Below are 12,108 nucleotides of genomic sequence, written 5' to 3'. Positions count from 1 at the left end.
AATGCAGCCCTGAGCAGCTGAAACACATTATCTCACATTCTGAAAGGTTAAACAAAGAGAGTAGAGAGAGCAGGAAGTGTTTTTAGGGTAAAAAGGTTCATTTGTTAGAATATGGCAATGTCTGGCTCTCTAGTTTTCCTGATATATTGTATTTTATAGCCCATTACTGTTAGTGTGTGGACGGCAGCTTTAAGTGGAAGCTTGACACTTCATTACACATTTCTACAGTAGTCCTGTACTTTAACCCTCTTAATCCCATCTTATGATTTAGTTCATCTTAAAGCTTTTTCTTTTGTAATTACAATAAAACTAATAAAAAAAAAGGTATGTAGTTAAGAGAGTGAGGAATGTAAATCTAATCCCATCAACAGGTCCTGGGAGTTTAATAAACACCAATTTAATAAACCAAACTTACAGCTCACCTTCTTACGTCTAGAAATGTTGATACTACACTTTAGAAGCACAATAATGGCACGCTGAATTACAAACAGTTAGGGCATCCACACTTGCCTGCAGCTACAGAATCACACTAGACTACATAAATACAGAGTCACAGATACCAAACAGCCAAAGTTTGAAAACAGACTCAAAATGAAACCCCGGGAGCTTTTGTGCTCTTGTCACTTGTCTTGCAATTTATGACTTGATTAAGTTTGTTGATGTGCTCAACCTTTGAATCTGATATTATGCAAATGAATGGCATAAATCTGGCTGTTCTTGTTCTCATCTAAACAAACAAGCACAGAATACAGATTGAGCTGGAGACATTAATTGAGGCAAGGGTTTGTTTCTCTGTCTCATGTTGAAAAGGTACACAGAGATGGTGCTTCAGTGAGCCATGTGATGGGAATTAAGCTCTCAAATATCAGACCAACAGTGTAATTACAGTGAAGGCAAAACATCATCAAGTACCAGTCAGTGGCTCTAGACTTACATTTCTCATGTAAGGCTTGTACATGGCTTTGTTATTGTTTTCACTGTTATTAAATCATTTATAGGGGTTGGTGAATAACATGCATTCTGATGCATCAGGTGAAAAAGATGGGATTGATAAGATTTTGGTATCTGGATTGAGAGGTACTTAACTTTTTCTAGACATGGAAACTTTTAAGTATAATCTAAATTCTGTATACCCACATATTTATTTTATGAACATTGTACTGTATGTGCAATAATGTTTTGTCTATTTACTTGAGGCATAAAACATCCACAGGTAGAAAACGTTCAAGTCTAACAGAACAATATTTGCTGAGTTTAACCCATTCAGTCAAACTGAATGAGTACATTTTCAACATAACCAACCTCCTAGATTTGCTCCATGGCTCCCAGAAGAATCTCAGATCATTCATATCCTTAATACTAATAGTGTTTTGTGATTTTTTTTAATGTAATGGCTAAAGTAATACAATTATAAATAGTTAGATTATCCTTCCTAGGACCATAAGTCAACACTTAACACAAAAGTATAAAGCTAGTAAGACCTCAGGGGTTTTTCTGCACTCCAGTTCCTGGGTGTTTGCTGGACCTAATTAAAGCTGTCATGGCTAGACCTACCATAAGATATCGATCTCAATGTGGGGGTGTGCAGCTGTTTTCTACTATCCCCTAGTCATCACAGAGCATTTCCACCTTCCCTACAGTGTTATCTTCTCTGCTTTATCTCTCCCCAGTACTCAACAGCATCCTCGTTTAATTACCATCTCATTGTGTCACCCCCTGCTTGCTTTCTGACAGCTGAACTGACAGAACGAGTGCCTGGCCCCGTACGTTAGCACAGCAGTAATGGGACCTCATGGTGGTGGTTGGAGGAGTAGGGGGTTAGGGGTGAGTAGAAGGAGAAAAAAAACATACAGAAATAATTCAGCAAAGTACTTTAACTAGTAAATTGCCATTCTGCATGTATATCATAAGAGTGTAATGGAAACACATATGTACCAAAGGTTTGGTTTTAAAGCATAATGTCATCCCATTTTAGGAGTTCTCACAGTTTGTTTAAAAACTTGAATGAAAAACTTATTCATCAACATTTAATACTGTGTACTGACGGATCCTACTTATAGTCACTGGCCACTTTTATAGGAAAACCTGTTTGATTGACAACAACTATTATAATAATAACTCTTTACATCCTTGATGAGCAGAAAAACATCTCAGAATGCCCAAAGACTTTGAGGTGGATTGGCTACAACAGCAGAAATATGCGACCGAAATCTGAGGCTACAGTGAGCACAAGGTCAATGAAACTGGAAATCTGATGAAGATAAGCACATAGGGATCTGGCAGCCTAGTGTTTAATGTGTTGGATTACCAATTGGAAGGTTGAGAGTTTGAATCCCAGGCTGGCCCTGCTGGGCCCCTAAGCAAGGCCCTTAACCCTCAATTGCTCAGATCTATAAAAAATGAGATGTAAGTCGCTCTAGATATGGGTGTCTGCAAAATTCTGTAATAAGCCAATGTTATATACTGAGCTATATGTATACGTAGCCTGTAAGACAAATATTTTAATAAACATTGAGATTTAGGCTCATTATGTGTGCACTACTGTTTCTATTCCTAATATTCCTTCTATTTCCTACTGTTTCCATTTACATGAGTAGATAAAACATTTGATCCATGAGCAGGCCTTAAGGTCACCATTTTCCTTAGCACACAAGATGCATGCTGTAATTATTGCATTATGCTCCTATAAAGTTATATCTGAAATTAAGCAATAAATAAAAGATTCTGACAAAGCTCTATACTATCCATATGTATTTCCCCTGAAGGTATCAAAAAAGCTTATTCACTGTTCTGTGTATTATGGGAAGCACTGAAAATTCTTGTTTTATCTTCAATTTTGGCATCTATGGCATGGACAGAATTTTTCCTTAACTTTAAGTGCCTTAACCTTTCATTTACAGTGTTTTGACTTTAAGGTCACCGGAGGAACTAAAGTGTACAAACACAAAAGAGCAGTTGAACCATAAAACAGACTTTCTCTATCTTTAATATTTGTCAAAGGTATGACTAACACCCCACCGAGATGGGCTTTGTTATCGCTACCAGTCATATCTGCAATGTTTGCTCAAGGACAAGCTTTTTCTCATTATATATTGCCAGTGTTTAAACCCAAAAAACGTCAACAGTAAGCACAAGCAAGGTTGCGTATTTGATGGATGTTTAATGACAGAATGAAGGCTGAGCCTTGAAGACTTGAATGTACTGTTAATGTCCCTGTGAATTGCTTTAATGCAGCATCAGGAGATCAGTGCTAATAAACCTTTGTGTTTCAGCACAACACGACAAAGAGAGCACACGGCTCATACCCGAATGGTGTGAAAGAAAAGAAAAGAGACAATTACAAGCTAGAACACTTTGTACAGTGTGAAATGTTCAGTTCTGTCAATCTGATCTACTTTGCATTTCTGTTTGAAGCCTGGACTTTGTTCATCTGTTTTAAATTCGTGGGTAACCAAAGAGTCAGTTACGTGTCTCTCCTGTCTGGGTAAAATGCCTTCTTTTAATTTCAGCCCAGGTTTTTTAACCTTTTCAGTTAATCTCCAATAAGAAGTAAGTCATTTTATTATTCAATATCTACTGGAAATAGATCTTCTAAAAAATAGCTAAAATTGGTTCAGTTCCTTTCTATGTTCTTAAAGTAACATATGTGATTTCTTGTTCAATTAAAAAATAGTAGGTTTGAAGAGGAACTGCTGAAAATCCAATTGTGAAATATTTATGGATAAAACTTGCAATGTTATCACCCATATAATATTTATGGATCTCTCTAGTGTCCACTGCACTCAGTTACAGAAACCTGGCCTCTGCACTGATGTAATAAATGCTGAGAGAGCAGAAAATAACCAGTCAGACTAACTGAGTAACAGACCTCAACTGACATTTTTTTGATAGATCTCAGTCCGGTGCTTTATGTATACTGAGCAATGTAAATAAAACTCACCAGAAAAAAAAAAACAATTAGCTAAAAGAGGAAGTCATGCATATGATTTTGTGCAGTTTTTTTTTCGTTGCTATTATTTGAATTCTGTAATTTATATCAACAGAAATGAACATAAACACATAATGTAATACTAACATAATCAAGCAAGCAGTATAGCACCATATGAACCTGTGTCTATAAGAAACTAAACAAAATAGTGTTGTGTCTTAAATTGTTTCCTTCTTGTTTGATTCTAGACTGATGTATTAATGTTAACTTATTTACCTATTATGTTTATATGGTTGATGTATCATCTAGTGAAATTCAGATGTAATCCGTAAGATGTACATAAAATATAAACCAGACCTTACTATTGCTTGGTGCACAACTACAGTACTAAACACCTTGTACACCAACTTGTTTTATTGAGGTAAATTATTTTTTTTCTTGCCTGCTGTATTTTTTTTATTTTTTTTTTAGGAATGTTGGCACCTCTGACTTCTTGTTGAAACCAGAAATGAGTTTTCTGTAATGGCCTCTAAGAGAATAAAAGCTGATGGCCTTGAAGACTCACACTGTCACGTTGCGGTCAGGACAGTTGTCTCCAAATGTTCCTCCTTGCTCCTTAAATGTGATGAGGTTCCAGACGGCAACAACAGTGTCATCAGGCACGGTGAAGTGGAAGAGTTCCACGCTGGCGAATGAGCGGAAAGCATTAAGCTTGCGAGGTGTCCGGGTGAAATAATCTGTCACGAACAGGCAACCTGCACAAACAAGAAGAGAGGAGGAGAGAATAGATTAGATCCAAGGTTCTTAACTCCAGTCATGCTCGCTCACTGCATGTGTTCCCTACTTTCCACTAAAGAACATTTAACTCAACTTATGTAGATCATAATAATAAGCTCATCACTAAGATGGACCATAAGGTAATGAATGACCAGGACTAGAGCTGAGAACCTCTGAGATGATGTGTATCTTCACCAGCTGTGTCATGGAGGGTTTAGAGGACTCACATATGATGATCAGCTATGATTGAACTTCCCTTTCTTATTGGTGATTTAATCAAATCCTTCATCCATTTGGCTCCCCTTCAAAACAATCTCTATGCAAAATTAATTTTGCTCTTATCCTCCAGCACAGGGCCAGAGAAGAGACACCAAGATGACATTTCGCAATCTGCTGTAATGAGCCTTGCCTTCCTGTGGCACCACTGTCAGCAACCATAATGGCTAGCAATCTTCTCGTTACGTGTGAGGGGGAACATTTATACACTGGCAACTAGGTATTTTCTACTTTCTATTCCCCATGTGTTCAACAGGCAAGCCCGATTTATTGCAATTTGTCTCCCAAGGGCAAAAAGAAGTGTTCCTTATAAATGCTCCTGTTCTGGATGTTGACTACTCCTTCATCATGGTTATTTTGATATTTAGCATTCTCAACAAGGCATCTACGATATCTATGGAGCTCGAAGGCTGAAAAAAGTATTTGAATTATATATCACATTATGTCACATCAAATATTTTTGTTTCTGTTGTGCGTTTAATACATTTTTAATAAGTGTTTGTTTGTTTGCTTTAAACTTGCCAGGAGTTAGATTTCCCATTACAAACATTTAATATAATACTGTATAAGTTACAGTTCTGTGACTGATTTTGTTACTCATACAGATTAAATATACATACAGATTTTATGCAAATAAGACCAAATATGAAGCATCCATGATTCCCAGGGAAAAGTAGACACTTTCAGAGTGGTCAAACTAATTTGAACAAATTTCTACGATGATGTTTGGTGTAACTATTTAGATAAAGTTCTGGTTCATTAGGTTATAGCAACATTATCTTGTCGTAATTGTTAGTAAGATAGCAGCCAGAGTTAGCTGTTTAATAGGCATTAACCTCATTACTGTTCATAGCTCCCATTTTGACATCATGTCTCTTTATTTCACTTTGCGATCTTGGACGTAAGTATGGCAGATTACTCTGATCAGCTAAATGCTGATTTTGATCATGTTGAAGCAACTTTTCCTTAGGAAGCCTGGATTATTCATCTTTGGAGTAATTTACTGAAAATCACATTTTTCCTCAAATCTCAAAACATTTTGAAATATGTGTTTTTAAATGTAAAGCTTTTTTGTTTTTAAAGGTAAAGCCCTAGCAAATACTAAAGAAAGAAAAACAGCTGCTAGGCTCTATAGTCATCATTTGTACTGTATCATCATTAAGCCTTATTATACCAGCTTGTTATTCTGAGTATCTCTGTGTAAACAAGTCTTTTATCAGCTCTCAGTTCCTACAACACCAGATTCTTTTTAAAGGCAGTCATGGCTTTAACCTTTCCTGAAGCTTTTGCACATCACTAGCCCAAAAAAACACCAGCTCGTTGTACAAATGAATAGAGATTCATTTGTAGGAGTAGCTTTTATCCAGCAAAGCTAGCCTCATGAGCTGAGGATGCTGAAGGTTTTTGCCAAAAAACAATACCATTGTTCAACTCTAACTGCTTTCAATGGTTGCTTTGGGCTTGAAGGTAGCTCTGGGCCTCAGTAAGTATTACACTATAGCTTCACTGAGAGGATTGTTTCACATACAGGTTGTTGGTCCACATGAGGCAATTATAGAAAATGTGCAAACATGGAGGTCTGGGTCAGGACAATGCAGGAGGAAGCTGTCAAAGTAAATCTGTCTAGCTTCCAGCAGCTGAGAACTGAACCGAGAGGCAATATAACAATTACATGGACTGCAGCTGTACCTGAGGTTCTAAATGCTACACCGCGCTTTCTTTTCCCCTCTCTCTCTCTACTGTTACCCCCTGTTATTTACAGGCATAACAAATCAGCCGCACTGACACTTTTATTAAGCTGATGGACTCTCAGATGTATGACACCAGCATGGGCTTTTCATCCGTTAGCTCCGACAGCCTCGTCGCTTCCCACACGTCGGCTCCTCGCACAAAAGCATCAGAGTGTGAACAAAATTACAATGCGAACAACCATCCAGACAGGCAGAGAGCATTTGGATCTTTTCTTACTGTGGTACTGTTATTCCAAACTAGCAACAATTTAGCATGAATTTTAATGAGCCGGTTTTTGCCAAGTATGGGCCAGAGATTTTTCACATTTAGCCAGAACACATAGTTAAAAAATTACACGCATTTAATATCCATTAGGCAATCTAATTTCTGAACCATTGTGTATCTATTAGATGTAAAACTGGTGGGCTGACAGTAACCCTCTGACAAGCTGATTTGTCCTCCTGCCAGTTAAGTAGCAACACAACACCATGGTGTTTGACGGTTACATACGCTGATGTGATGCTTACACAGCTCAATGCTAGATCACATGACCTCTTATTAATATCCCACTACCAGGCATACCAGCACCAAAGCTTGATAATGTGCTGCTGAAAATAAATACAAATATTCTAGGATATTTTTGTTATATATTTGCAGTCAATCTGCAGGGCTTCTGTATGTAAGGCAAGGTTTTTCTAATGACTCACAGTCTCATAGTTGCCAAAAATAGAATGGAGCAATTGACATCCTGATTATGTAGTAGCAAAATCAACTCTACTAGGGTGGGTAAAAAACTGCATGATTGGACCTCAGAGCTACTGAAGAGACTTTAGGTTTGCTCATAGACTTAATCATCACCCCACAGGTAAGCCAAGACTATGGAATATAGATCTATAGGGCTTTATAATAAATACGCATTTGCGGAAAAAACCACTCGTGTTTGCAAAGTCACACATTCTTAGTAATTACTCAATTATGAATCTTTTTGCTAAAATAGAATATGCATTAGTTCGCTGCAAGAACAAAAATTGTTTTTTTATTGAATATTAGATATACAAAATAACAACATCTCAATTCTATAATTTACTACTAGATGAAATACATTGGTTTTAAAATGTTACCTTGAGTACTTGAGTAGCGTGAGTACTGTGTTCACACTTACTCCATAAAAGTGCAAAATAGAGTGAAAAAGGTACCAAACTTTGTCATTGTTCCTTCAAATCCCTTTACACACATCTATATCCATTCACAAACACCTTTAAAAACAAGCATGCTATTCAGCTTTGTGGGTTCATAATAACTCCATCATGGTTTTGTCGCATTGTTTTAAACAACTTTGAAAGACATACAGTGTATAAAATAGGCCAAAATAAAACTAAAAACAGATTAAATGGAATACATTGTGGCTCATACTACAATTTTGATCTTAGTTACAGCACTGGTTGGATACAAAGAAAGCTTCTTCAATGCAGCATACCTTTAATGTGAGTATGCTGGGTAGTATAGTGTGCTATTGCTAATGACAAGTTGAACTTTGGACAATTGTTTTCACTTAGCAATTATAGTCTACATTATGTCATAGAAGTGATTAAAGTTTTACTGATAAACATACTTAAGCAAGAATGCTACTGGGTCACAGATCACAATCCTACAAAAATCACGAACCCACAAATTCATTAGTCTAGGTTTTATTTCACCATAGAAACCAGCATTAATATGACTGGTCCAACCAGTCATATTAACACCAAAATATAAACATTTTCAACATTTACAAAGCATCGTTTGTAAGTATCTCTATAGAAGACCTATAAATAAACACCTGTAGGTCTAACAAATTACAGTAGCCTATTTTAAAACAGAAAAAGGCTCAAACAAAATCTCTTTCAGATTTTTATAGGCATACAGTTTACAGCCTATGCTACATAAACACTGAACTTTTGTTTTATTTAACACACGGAAATGTTCATTTAGCGTTTTTACGTTCACTGTGCAAAAAAAGAATTGCATCCACTGTACCCGGATTTAATCTATTTCGCCTAGCCTCGAGCACCCGGCCAGCACAGCTGTAACCTCGGACTTGACATGTGCTGGTACTTTACTTTTGAGAAAAGCGGTAATATTTTGAGACGTGTCGTCCTTTTTCTTAGACCCCCACAAATATGCCTTGACATGCTGGAAGTGCCCGTTTTGTGGCTCTCGTGTTTGTATATTTTTCACACGAAATGCACTTAACGTAGCCGATACTGCTGTTGTCTCCTGCTGCAACAATTTCTGAGAACCGTTCCCAAACATTAGATTTTGCAGATTTACCTTCTTTTCTTCGGATTTTGTAAATTCCTGACCTTAATTTCACTCGCACTTCGTCTTCCATTTTAATTATCTGCTTTATTGTTGTGGCTGTGGCGGGAGCTGATTGGCGCTTTCATGACGCAAAGCCAAAGATTTGGGGTCATCACGCAAGTTACGTTGCTACATAGGCCTACGTATTGTAACCTTATCAAAGAATCACATAAAATATAAAAATATATATTCCAAAATATTTTTTTTTATATTTTGTTTTTAATGACCCGCCCCGCAGTAAAGTGACCATTTTTTTTACCCGCCCGAACCCGACCCGCGGGTCACTACTGTATACCATTTTCAAGAGCATATTAAGAATAAGAAGAAGCATTTGTTTGTTACATATACATTACAGCACAGTAAAATTCTTTCTTAGCATATCCCAATTTAGGAGTTTTGGGGTGCAGGGCAGTGGCGGTTCTAGACCATTTCAACTGGGGGGGCCAAGCTGGGGCCAGTTGTATTGTTAGAGGGGCCAGTTACATTTAGACCTTATTGTTGTCATATCACTTTCTGCACTGCACTGCATGCATTAACGGGCAAAATACCATGTTTATAATCATTCAACAATGTATTTGCTGAATAAATATGTATGTGTGAATAAGTATGTATACCCTTTTCATTTCAGCAAATAGTTTTCACTTACATAAATACTGAGAATTAAGTTTTAAGTGCACTTATTACTTCATCTGTCTATCTTAGTATTTTTCAGTTTTCGATTATTTGCTGATGAGAATGTATTTATATACTTATTTTACCACCCTCATTTTTACTCTTTGTCATGTCTTTTTGTTGGTATTACTATTACCTATACCATCTGTCTTTCTACCTTATCTTTTCTTATGAATTAATTTACTGAAAATAACTGACTTGCTATGTAACTATGTCTAATCATTTAACGTTACAACTTGTTTACTGAGTAAAAGCACTCAGAACCATGAGTTTGTTGATCATATATTTTATCCCTTTTCAAACTGCCACAAACTAACGGCCAGGTTGAGATTAGCTGATCTAACGTTATGCATTTACATAATGTAATGCATTTAATACAAATACAACATATTAACAACTTTACTCAGCTCTATAGTTCTTTCTTTGCTTGAAGTCTTTAACTATAATATTTACAACTATAATATTGCATGTTCTACGATACTGTTGTGTTCCTCTTTAAGCAGTCCCTCTAGAAAATGTGTGGGTTACAGTACATTTCTGACTAATAACGGATGTAAAAAACAACGATCGCAAAAAAAACAGTTTTATAAAAGTTATTTCACACTCCACATTTAGGGGGGCCAAAAGGGATCCAAGCTTGTTGTCACAGGGGCACTGGCCCCCCTGGCCCCCCCAAGAACCGCTAGTGGTGCAGGGTCAGCTATGATACAGTGCCCCTGGAGAAGTGAGGGTTAAGGGCCTTGTTCAAGAGCCCAATGGTGGTAGCTTGGAAGTGATCCTCTGATCAACAAACCAGAGCCTTAACCACTTAAGCCACCTCTGCCCCAGCTTGGCACTGATATCCATAAGAGTAGAGGATATCTTATTCCTCTACTCTTATGGATATCAGTGCCAAGCTGGACCATACATTAATATTAGCTTTTTAGAATACAATCCTTTATTTTGTCACATATACATTATAGCAAAGTCTTCACAATAACCCACATTTGGAAGTTGGGGCCAGAGCGCAGGGTCAGTTGTGATATATCGCTCCTGGAGCAGTGAGGGTTAAGGCTTAAGGGCCCAATGATTGGCAGCTTGGCAGTGTCAGGGCTTGAACCCCGATCTTCCATAACATTAACCCTATGGAAATTAGATATGGCAGTAACTTAAAATTACATTAAATTAACTTCTCATAAAAACAGAAGAATACATTGACTGTAACACTAATTAAACCTGTAGATAATAGAAAACACATTCACTTATACTGCAAATACCTAATGACCGTCTTTCCCATTTCAACATGTCAGTTACTGACATCTCGATGTTTTAGCATCAACAAAATTACCACCAGGGAAAACATTAAAGTTCCAAAGTGAAATACGCTTGATAATTAAATGAAAACGAGCGAGGCTCATAAGGTAAATATCAAGGCTAGTCACGTCTTTGTTTTTCCTCCTCAAGCCTCATGAGCCTTCTCCATCCTCTCTCAATGAAAGGGACCAGTGATAAATCACGGGCTGCTTTTTATTACATTTCATGTCAATATCTCACACGCAACCAAGTTTACTGCGGCTCAATACAGGTGCCCTTCTTTTCAATTTCACCCTGGGATTGAAGGGCATTAAAATTAATATCAGCCCCCTCACCACATCGCCCCCTCCCCCTTCCCCAGCCACATTCTGCCTACAGCATTGATGGCAGATCAATAATTGATGATGACTCTTTCTTTCTCCCCATCTCTGGTGTAACAGCATATTTCCAAGTACTTTCAAGGCTCTGATAAATGAAGAAGAAAACATTCAAGACACTCATAGTTGTCCACTTTTTAGAGTGCAAAAACTTTTTATTATGTCCGTTCTTTTTGATTTTTGGGGGAAAAAAATGGAAAAAAAATTTTTTTCTTTCTTAAAATCTGGTCTTTCACATGTTTTTTGGTTTCATAATCCCTCATTTCAAGGTGTCTGTATTATAATGGACGACTTGTACATCACCCAGAACAGATGTTCCTGTTAATTCATGCTTCTCACAACTTGTCAAGGCAATATCCTAAACATTAGGACAGATTAGAGCATCAGGAGAATAGACAGTAGAGCTAGTCCATCAGAGTGTGCGTGTGTGTGTGTATGTGCATGTGTGTGTGTGTGTGTGTGTGTGTGTGTGTGTGTGTGTTTTTGAAAAGCTCCTACTGCAGCTGGAAAGATGCCAGGAAGAACATTGAATGTCCTCGGCTTAGTCCGACCCACTGGGACACATACAGGATGGAGGGTAAACAGTGTTGTACACATTTTGTAAAACCAGATGTGCATACACACAACACCAAACAAATTCTGGGAACAGACAGCAGAATATCAAGAAAAGAATAGATTTGACCTGGAAAAGAAATAAACGATTGAGCTAAATTA

General features: G+C 37.3%; 1 protein-coding gene across 1 annotated transcript in view; it reads right to left on the bottom strand.

The window, feature by feature from the left end:
* tmem8b (transmembrane protein 8B) overlaps positions 1-12,108 on the bottom strand; it is a 124,821-nt gene that overhangs the window by 79,844 nt on the left and 32,869 nt on the right. Inside the window, exon 2 of the mRNA XM_060884259.1 lies at positions 4,494-4,683. Coding sequence (XP_060740242.1) covers positions 4,494-4,683 — 190 coding nt within the window. The remainder of the gene's footprint in view (positions 1-4,493; positions 4,684-12,108) is intronic.

This window comes from Tachysurus vachellii, chromosome 12 (assembly GCF_030014155.1).
Source record: "Tachysurus vachellii isolate PV-2020 chromosome 12, HZAU_Pvac_v1, whole genome shotgun sequence".
In the NCBI taxonomy this organism is placed as follows: Eukaryota; Metazoa; Chordata; class Actinopteri; order Siluriformes; family Bagridae; genus Tachysurus; species Tachysurus vachellii.
The sequence above is the reverse complement of the archived record's forward strand: the minus strand, read 5'-3'. Positions and strand labels throughout refer to the sequence as shown.